The sequence below is a fragment of the Oncorhynchus mykiss genome, chromosome 18, assembly GCF_013265735.2.
Source record: "Oncorhynchus mykiss isolate Arlee chromosome 18, USDA_OmykA_1.1, whole genome shotgun sequence".
In the NCBI taxonomy this organism is placed as follows: Eukaryota; Metazoa; Chordata; class Actinopteri; order Salmoniformes; family Salmonidae; genus Oncorhynchus; species Oncorhynchus mykiss.
The window spans coordinates 10,358,512-10,368,855 of NC_048582.1; the positions used below are offsets into that span (position 1 = coordinate 10,358,512).

Consider the following 10,344-nt stretch of genomic DNA (forward strand, 5'->3'; position numbering starts at 1 on the left):
ACCAACTCTCTCTCCACCCCCAACACCACCACCCTGACCAACTCTCTCTCCACTCCCAACACCACCACCCTGACCAACTCTCTCTCCACCCCCAATCTCTGTCCCTGCTCTCTGTCTCTGCTCTCTGTCTCTTTCCCTGCTCTCTGTCTCTGTCCCAGCTCTCAGTCTCCGTCCCTGCTTTCTGTCTCTCTTTGTTTCTGTCCCTGCTCTCTATCTCTCTCTGTCTCTATCCCTGCTCTCTGTCTCTCTCTGTCTCTATCCCTGCTCTCTGTCTTTGTCTCTGTCCTTGCTCTTTGTCTCTGTTTCTATCCCTGCTCTCTGTCTCTGTCCCTGCTCTCTGTCTCTGTCTCTCTCTGTCTCTGCCCTCTGTCTCTGTCCCAGCTCTCTGTCTCTATCACTGCTCTCTGTCTCTATCCCTGCTCTCTGTCTCTGTCCCTGCTCTTTGTCTCTGTCTCTGTCTCTATGCCTGCTCTCTGTCTCTCTCTGTCTCTATCCCTGTTCTCTGTCTTCGTCTCTGTCCTTGCTCTTTGTCTCTGTTTCTATCCCTGCTCTCTGTCTCTCTCTGTCTCTGTCCCTGCTCTCTGTCTCTCTTTGTCTCTGTCCCTGCTCTCTGTCTCTGTCTCTCTCTGTCTCTGTCCCTGCGCTCTGTCTCTGCTCTCTGTCTCTATCCCTGCTCTCTGTCTCTATCCCTGCTCTCTGTCTCTGTCCCTGCTCTTTGTCTGTCTCTGTCTCTATCCCTGCTCTCTGTCTCTCTCCGTCTCTATCCCTGCTCTCTGTCTTTGTCTCTGTCCTTGCTCTTTGTCTCTGTTTCTATCCCTGCTCTCTGTCTCTCTCTGTCTCTGTCCCTGCTCTCTGTCTCTCTTTGTCTCTGTCCCTGCTCTCTGTCTCTGTCTCTCTCTGTCTCTGCCCTCTGTCTCTGTCCCTGCTCTCTGTCTCTGTCCCAGCTCTCTGTCTCTATCCCTGCTCTCTGTCTCTGTCCCTGCTCTTTGTCTCTGTCTCTGTCTCTATCCCTGCTCTCTGTCTCTCTCTGTCTCTATCCCTGCTCTCTGTCTTTGTCTCTGTCCTTGCTCTTTGTCTCTGTTTCTATCCCTGCTCTCTGTCTCTCTCTGTCTCTGTCCCTGCTCTCTGTCTCTCTTTGTCTCTGTCCCTGCTTTCTGTCTCTCTCTGTCTCTATCCCTGCTCTCTGTCTCTCTCTGTCTCTATCCCTGCTCTCTGTCTTTGTCTCTGTCCTTGCTCTTTGTCTCTGTTTCTATCCCTGCTCTCTGTCTCTGTCCCAGCTCTCTGTCTCTATCCCTGCTCTCTGTCCCTGCTCTTTGTCTCTGTCTCTGTCTCTATCCCTGCTCTCTGTCTCTCTCTGTCTCTAACCCTGCTCTCTGTCTTTGTCTCTGTCCTTGCTCTTTGTCTCTGTTTCTATCCCTGCTCTCTGTCTCTCTCTGTCTCTGTCCCTGCTCTCTGTCTCTGCCTCTCTCTGTCTCTGTCCCTGCTCTCTGTCTCTGCTCTCTGTCTCTTTCCCTGCTCTCTGTCTCTGTCCCAGCTCTCAGTCTCCATCCCTGCTTTCTGTCTCTCTTTGTTTCTGTCCCTGCTCTCTATCTCTCTCTGTCTCTATCCCTGCTCTCTGTCTCTCTCTGTCTCTATCCCTGCTCTCTGTCTTTGTCTCTGTCCTTGCTCTTTGTCTCTGTTTCTATCCCTGCTCTCTGTCTCTATCCCTGCTCTCTGTCTCTCTCTGTCTCTATCCCTGCTCTCTGTCTTTGTCTCTGTCCTTGCTCTTTGTCTCTGTTTCTATCCCTGCTCTCTGTCTCTGTCCCAGCTCTCTGTCTCTATCCCTGCTCTCTGTCCCTGCTCTTTGTCTCTGTCTCTGTCTCTATCCCTGCTCTCTGTCTCTCTCTGTCTCTAACCCTGCTCTCTGTCTTTGTCTCTGTCCTTGCTCTTTGTCTCTGTTTCTATCCCTGCTCTCTGTCTCTCTCTGTCTCTGTCCCTGCTCTCTGTCTCTGCCTCTCTCTGTCTCTGTCCCTGCTCTCTGTCTCTGCTCTCTGTCTCTTTCCCTGCTCTCTGTCTCTGTCCCAGCTCTCAGTCTCCATCCCTGCTTTCTGTCTCTCTTTGTTTCTGTCCCTGCTCTCTATCTCTCTCTGTCTCTATCCCTGCTCTCTGTCTCTCTCTGTCTCTATCCCTGCTCTCTGTCTTTGTCTCTGTCCTTGCTCTTTGTCTCTGTTTCTATCCCTGCTCTCTGTCTCTGTCTCTCTCTGTCTCTGGCCTCTGTCTCTGTCCCAGCTCTCTGTCTCTATCCCTGCTCTCTGTCTCTATCCCTGCTCTCTGTCTCTGTCCCTGCTCTTTGTCTCTGTCTCTGTCTCTATGCCTGCTCTCTGTCTCTCTCTGTCTCTATCCCTGTTCTCTGTCTTCGTCTCTGTCCTTGCTCTTTGTCTCTGTTTCTATCCCTGCTCTCTGTCTCTCTCTGTCTCTGTCCCTGCTCTCTGTCTCTCTTTGTCTCTGTCCCTGCTCTCTGTCTCTCTCTGTCTCTGTCCCTGCGCTCTGTCTCTGCTCTCTGTCTCTATCCCTGCTCTCTGTCTCTATCCCTGCTCTCTGTCTCTGTCCCTGCTCTTTGTCTCTGTCTCTGTCTCTATCCCTGCTCTCTGTCTCTCTCCGTCTCTATCCCTGCTCTCTGTCTTTGTCTCTGTCCTTGCTCTTTGTCTCTGTTTCTATCCCTGCTCTCTGTCTCTCTCTGTCTTTGTCCCTGCTCTCTGTCTCTCTTTGTCTCTGTCCCTGCTCTCTGTCTCTGTCTCTCTCTGTATCTGCCCTCTGTCTCTGTCCCTGCTCTCTGTCTCTGTCCCAGCTCTCTGTCTCTATCCCTGCTCTCTGTCTTTGTCCCTGCTCTTTGTCTCTGTCTCTGTCTCTATCCCTGCTCTCTGTCTCTCTCTGTCTCTATCCCTGCTCTCTGTCTTTGTCTCTGTCCTTGCTCTTTGTCTCTGTTTCTATCCCTGCTCTCTGTCTCTCTCTGTCTCTGTCCCTGCTCTCTGTCTCTCTTTGTCTCTGTCCCTGCTCTCTGTCTCTCTCTGTCTCTATCCCTGCTCTCTGTCTCTCTCTGTCTCTATCCCTGCTCTCTGTCTTTGTCTCTGTCCTTGCTCTTTGTCTCTGTTTCTATCCCTGCTCTCTGTCTCTGTCCCAGCTCTCTGTCTCTATCCCTGCTCTCTGTCTCTGTCCCTGCTCTTTGTCTCTGTCTCTGTCTCTATCCCTGCTCTCTGTCTCTCTCTGTCTCTAACCCTGCTCTCTGTCTTTGTCTCTGTCCTTGCTCTTTGTCTCTGTTTCTATCCCTGCTCTCTGTCTCTCTCTGTCTCTGTCCCTGCTCTCTGTCTCTCTTTGTCTCTGTCCCTGCTCTCTGTCTCTCTCTGTCTCTATCCCTGCTCTCTGTCTCTCTCTGTCTCTATCCCTGCTCTCTGTCTTTGTCTCTGTCCTTGCTCTTTGTCTCTGTTTCTATCCCTGCTCTCTGTCTCTGTCCCAGCTCTCTGTCTCTATCCCTGCTCTCTGTCTCTGTCCCTGCTCTTTGTCTCTGTCTCTGTCTCTATCCCTGCTCTCTGTCTCTCTCTGTCTCTAACCCTGCTCTCTGTCTTTGTCTCTGTCCTTGCTCTTTGTCTCTGTTTCTATCCCTGCTCTCTGTCTCTCTCTGTCTCTGTACCTGCTCTCTGTCTCTCTTTGTCTCTGTCCCTGCTCTCTGTCTCTCTCTGTCTCTATCCCTGCTCTCTGTCTCTCTCTGTCTCTGTCCCTGCTCTCTGTCTCTGTCTCTCTCTGTCTCTCTCTGTCTCTGTCCCCAGTCCCAGCTCCAGCTCCTACAGGACATACTCTGTCTCTGTCCCCAGTCCCAGCTCCAGCCCCTACAGGACGTACTCTGTCTAATACTGACCTCTTCTGTCCTCCGAAGGAAGTGCAGCAAAATAGTGTGGTTTCCTTGGGGAGTGCATCCCAATAATATCTCCTTTCTCCTGAAGTGTACACTCGTTCCCTGCACTCGTTCACTACCACAGATCTAAACGCATTGTATTGGTGCAGACTTGGGCTTGAGGGATTTTCCACAGTATTTCTTATACCAGTTATATTTCCTTTGAAATTAGCAAAGGGAAGTGAACAAGTGCACACTTTGGGAGGAAGGAGGGATCATTTGGGACGAAGCCCTGGTGGTTAATTAACAACCTCTGTGTCTGATGTTAGTGTCCCAGAGGTAGTCAGTGTCCTCAGATCTCTCTCTCTCATTCTGACTCAGCACGGCAACAGCACGGCAACAGCACGGCAACAGCACGGCAACAGCACGGTAACAGCACGGCAACAGCACGGCAACATGGCTCACCGTCGCTTTGAGGGCAAAGAGCACGTAGCCTCCTACCTGAGGTACAGGGTGTCCCCCCCACAGGAGCTGATCACAGAAATACTGGCATTTCTGGAGAATATGGTAGGGGCCTGTGTGTGTGTGTGTGTGTGTGTGTGTGTGTGTGTGTGTGTGTGTGTGTGTGTGTGTGTGTGTTTGTGTGTGTGTGTGTGTGTGTGTTTCCGTGTGTCCGTGCGTGTGTGTGTGTGTGTGTGTGTCCGTGCGTGTGTGTGTGTGTGTGTGTCCGTGCGTGTGTGTGTGAGTGTGTGTGTGTGTGTGTGTGTGTGTCCGTGTGTGCAGGGAATGTAGTTTGCCCCTAGACCCTTGCCCTGTTCGAATGATTTTTGTAAACAAAAATGGTTCACAATTGTGTAAGCCCAAACCGATCTAATCGTATGTATTTGGCTGCTATAATTGTGCCTATCTGGATTTATTAGCGTAATTTGTTTTTTTCACAAACTGTATAACGCTGTATAGCGCTGATATACCGCTGACTCCGGATGTTATTGTCACTTCAGAAAGGAAGGCCGTTCGACCTTGCCGTGGACGTAGGCTGTGGCTCGGGACAGGGGACACTCCTACTGGCCCCTCACTTTACCCAGGTGATTGGGACAGACATCAGCCCCGCCCAGCTGGAGGTGGCTCTGGCCAATAGCAGCGCCCCAAATATCTTCTACAGGTAAGAAGGGGGAGGGGCACGCAGGATAGTGGGCGGGAATTGCTTTGTTGTCCTAGCAAGGATCAAGGTGAAGTCCAAGGTCATGCTTTAATTAGTGAAGTGTTATATGTATTGTGATGTGTTAAATGTCTGTCTGGAAGGTTGGTACTGTTGGCAGACAACAGTGTCTATTGGACAATAAAGTAGTCCTTCATTCCTTCATATTTAGATGTAATTATCCTGTTTTTGATACCATACCCCATTGAAACATCCCTGTAGTTTGAACTAGAAACATAGTTAACTCGGACACGTTGAGGTCCAAATGTCACCAGTTAAACATCCAAAATGTGTAACCCTTTCGTCAGCATGCAGACACGGTCTCACATCTCCCATAACCCCACAGGCAGTGTCCTGCAGAGGAGTTACCGTTCGCTGACGGCGAGGTAGACTTGGTGACGTCCATGACTGCGGCACAGTGGTTCCACCGACCACGGTTCCTCCAGGAGGCAGACAGGCTGCTGAAGCCCAGAGGGTGTCTGGCCCTGATCAGTTATACCCTGGACATGGACCTGGAGTACGGACACCACTCCCACACCCTGACTGACATCTGTCATCAGGTCAGATAACAAACAACTGATTTAATTGATTGATTTAATTGATAAGATCATTAAAAATAGCAGGCTGCTCCAGATGGAGACAACATCACATACAATCAACTGACCAACTGACTATGTATAGGAGTCCCACTATCTCAGTGTTAAATGAACCAGTTTAACACTGGATAATTGGGACTCATATGTACTCTGTGAAAGGGTTAAATGTAACACTCTCTGAGTTCAATGTACACTGGGATCTGGCCTTCTATGAAGTGTGTACACTGGGATCTGGCCTTCTATGAAGTGTGTACACTGGGATCTGGCCTTCTATGAAGTGTGCAAACTGTGTGACTTCAGAGTAAGGAAACAACGGGAAAGTAATTCAGAGTAAGGAAACAACGGGATAGTAATTCAGATTAAGGAAACAACGGGAAAGTAATTCAGAGTAAGGAAACAACGGGAAAGTAATTCAGAGTAAGGAAACAACAGTAAAATAATACTACCTTATTCATGTCCCCTGCAGTTCTACAAGAACCTGCTGCCATTTCGCAGTGCCCACATAGGTACTACCACGGTCCCTCTCTACAAACAGATGTATGACTCATGCCCGTACCCAGACAAAGAGTGGTGAGTGCTGCTGAAAAGCCACGGTATCCAGACTGCTACTGTATATCTGGCTCTGTGTCTACTGTATATCTGGCTCTGTGTCTACTGTATATCTGGCTCTGTGTCTACTGTATATCTGGCTCTGTGTCTACTGTATATCTGGCTCTGTGTCTACTGTATATCTGTCTCTGTGTCTACTGTATATCTGGCTCTGTGTCTACTGTATATCTGGCTCTGTGTCTACTGTATATCTGGCTCTGTGTCTACTGTATATCTGTCTCTGTGTCTACTGTATATGTTGCTGGCTCTGTGTCTACTGTATATCTGGCTCTGTGTCTACTGTATATCTGTCTCTGTGTCTACTGTATATCTGGCTCTGTGTCTACTGTATATCTGGCTCTGTGTCTACTGTATATCTTGCTCTGTGTCTACTGTATATCTGGCTCTGTGTCTACTGTATATGTTGCTGGCTCTGTGTCTACTGTATATCTGGCTCTGTGTCTACTGTATATCTGGCTCTGTGTCTACTGTATATCTGGCTCTGTGTCTACTGTATATCTGTCTCTGTGTCTACTGTATATATGGCTCTGTGTCTACTGTATATCTGGCTCTGTGTCTACTGTATATCTGTCTCTGTGTCTGCTGTATATCTGGCTCTGTGTCTACTGTATATCTGGCTCTGTGTCTACTGTATATCTTGCTCTGTGTCTACTGTATATCTGGCTCTGTGTCTACTGTATATGTTGCTGGCTCTGTGTCTACTGTATATCTTGCTCTGTGTCTACTGTATATCTGGCTCTGTGTCTACTGTATATCTGGCTCCGTGTCTACTGTATATCTGGCTCTGTGTCTACTGTATATCTTGCTCTGTGTCTACTGTATATCTTGCTCTGTGTCTACTGTATATCTGGCTCTGTGTCTACTGTATATGTTGCTGGCTCTGTGTCTACTGTATATCTGGCTCTGTGTCTACTGTATATCTTGCTCTGTGTCTACTGTATATCTGGCTCTGTGTCTACTGTATATCTGTCTCTGTGTCTACTGTATATCTGGCTCTGTGTCTACTGTATATCTGGCTCTGTGTCTACTGTATATCTTGCTCTGTGTCTACTGTATATCTGGCTCTGTGTCTACTGTATATCTTGCTCTGTGTCTACTGTATATCTGGCTCTGTGTCTACTGTATATCTGGCTCTGTGTCTACTGTATATCTGGCTCTGTGTCTACTGTGGACACGGTGCCTTCGAAAAGTATTCAGACCCCTTGACTTGTTCCACATTTTGTTACGTTGCAGCCTTATTCTAAAATGGTTTAAACAAATGAAAATTCCTCAGCAATCTACACACAATACCCCACAATGACGAAGCGAAGACAAGTTTTTAGACATTTTTGCAAATCTTTACGTAAGTATTCACACCATTTGCTATGATATTGAGCTCAGGTGCATCCTGTTTAATTGATCATCCTTGAGATGTTTCTACAACTCGACTGGAATCCACCTATGGTCATTTATATTTATTTTAACATGATTAGGAAAGGCAAACACCTGTCTATATAAGGTCCTATAGTTGACAGTGCATGTCAGAGCAAAAACCAAGCCATGAGGGTGAAGGAATTGTCCGTAGAGTTCCGAGACAGGATTGTGTCGAGGCACAGATCTGGTGAAGGGTACCAAAAAATGTCTGCAGCATTGAATATCCCCAAGAACACAGTGGCCTCCATCATTCTTAAATGGAATAAGTTTGGAACCTTCATAGAGCTGACCGCCCGGCCAAACTGAGCAATCGGGGGAGAAGGGTCTTAGTCAGGGAGATAACATGACAGAGCATGACAGAGCTCTAGAGTTCCTCTGTGGAGATGGGAGAACCTTCCAGAAGGGCAACCATCTCTACAGAACTATACCAATCAAGCCTTTATGTTAGAGTGGCCAGATGGAAGTCACTCCTCATTAAAAGGCACATGGGGCTCCCGAGTGGCGCAGCAGTCTAAGGCACTGCATCTCAGTGCTAGAGGAATCACTACAGTCCCTGGTTTGAATCCACCCATAGGGCGGCGCAGAATTGGCCCAGCGTTGTCCAGGTTTGGCCGGGGTAGGCTGTTATTGTAAATAAGAATTTGCTCTTAACTGACTTGCCTAGTTAAATAAAGGTTAAATTAAAAATATATATAATATGACAGCCCACATGGCATTTGCCAAAAGGTACCTAAAGACTCTCAAATAGTGAGAAACAAGACTCTCTGGTCTGATGAAACCAAGATTGAACTCTTTGGCCTGAATGCCAAGCGTCGCGTCTGGAGGAAACCTGGCACCATCCCTGCGGTGAAGCATGGTGGTGGCAGTATCATGCTATTTTGATGTTTTTTAGTGGCATGGCCTGGGAGACTAGTCAGGATAGAGGGAAAGATGAACAGAAAAACCCTGCTCAGACTTGGGCGAAGGTTCACCTTCCAACAGGACAAAGACCCTAAGCAAACAGTCAAGACAACGCTGGAGTGGCTTCAGGACTAGTCTCTGAATATCCTTGAGCGGCCCAGCCATAGCCCGGACCTGAACCCGATCATACAGTTCTGGAGAGACCTGAAAATAGCTGTGCAGCAACGCTCACCATCCAACCTGACAGAGCTTGAGAGGATCTGCAGAGATGAATGGGAGAAACTCCCCATATACAGGTGTGCCAAGCTTGTAGCGTCATACCCAAGAAGACTCAATCGCTTCCAAAGGTGCTTCAACAAAGTCCCGCCCGACTGAAGGGTCTGAATATAAAAAATAAAATAAAAACTATTTTAGAGTAAGGTTGTAATTGAATAAAATGTGTAGGGGTCAAGGGGTCGGAATACTTTACGATTGCCCTGAATATTAGTATACTAGCATACCATCGCCTAGCCTAGCGTAGCCTAGCATAGCCTAGTCTAGAGTATCATAGAATAGCATAGCTTAGCCTAGCATAGAATGCCTGGCCTAGCTTAGCATAAAATAGTATTCTGATTTTGTTCAGTGTTTTTGTGTTGCTCTTTCCAGGCATGAGTGTCTGCGGATGAGGAGACCAATGCCTCTGAGTAGCTACATCGGCATGGTGGAGACCTTCTCTAGCTATCGGGCGTTTCTGAAGCAGGATCCAGTGGAAGCCCACAGGTTCTCCCAGGACTTCAGGAACAGGTGAGCTTCAGCATTCAGGTGCTAAAAATGGCTGGAATTAAATTGAATGTGCCTTTACCAATGTTTACACCATGTTTATTTTTGCAAACTACTGTCTGCACACTTCTATTACATTTATGAACGCTGGAAGCAGCTATCTACGAGGGGAGACTTATCTGCTTATAGCTTTATATATATAAACATTTGAACACAATTCCATAAATAGTGCAGTGCAGGTTGGTTTGAAATGAGTTGAATTTCTCATCTCTAAGAAAATCTTAGTGAGCTGATGACCATCTTCTTTGACTGTCACTCACTCTGTTCCACTCCTCCTCTTCTGGCCCGAGGTTGCTGTCTGAGATGGGGGAGTCGAATCCAGACACAGAGATCACAGTGGTGGTGAAGTATTTCTACTGGCTGGCCTACAAACCTGCTGCAGCCTGATCTGGGGCAAAGACGCAGCAAACCCCACAGACTCTTCCCTTGATGTTTTCTGTTGCATCTAATGGCAAAATGACATAACTAAAAGACAAGACAACAAATAAGACCACGAGTTACATACAACTTAAATCATTAGTCCATCAAAGTCAAAATGAAAAGTGAACCCACATGAACTCCAATACCACCTAAAGAAGATGTTTACGATGTTTCAGAATAGTCTGGATACCCGATGAGCTCAACCATTTCTTGTTTTATAAAGAAACAGCTTGTTAAAATACAATTGTCTTTTGTTAAAATACAATTGTCTTCTCTGGTTTACTGTAAAGTTAACTGTAACTGGTAATTACAGTGGTTTGCGTTCTGAACACACAGTCCGATGTCTCCAGCCTCTTGCGTATGCGCTCACACATGCTCCCTCTGTGTCCCTCTGAGTGTTGAGGCTGGTGTGTGTGTGCATGTGTTTTCAAAGGAGTAGGACTGAGATCCTGCCTGGCAGGAGTCAGTCTCTGACAGTAGTGAGGTCTCCCCATCTGAAATGCCATATGGTGCCCCTAGTG

General features: G+C 47.5%; 1 protein-coding gene across 1 annotated transcript; it reads left to right on the forward strand.

Moving 5' to 3' along the window:
* The first annotated feature begins 4,058 nt into the window (after positions 1 to 4,058).
* Positions 4,059 to 10,067, forward strand: LOC118941089 (putative methyltransferase DDB_G0268948). The gene is made up of 6 exons (XM_036951775.1): positions 4,059 to 4,435; positions 4,870 to 5,030; positions 5,413 to 5,626; positions 6,129 to 6,232; positions 9,230 to 9,367; positions 9,694 to 10,067. The coding sequence occupies exons 1-6, from the start codon at positions 4,325 to 4,327 to the stop codon at positions 9,788 to 9,790; spliced, it is 825 nt and encodes a 274-aa protein (XP_036807670.1). The 5' UTR covers positions 4,059 to 4,324; the 3' UTR covers positions 9,791 to 10,067.
* The last annotated feature ends 277 nt before the right edge of the window (positions 10,068 to 10,344 follow it).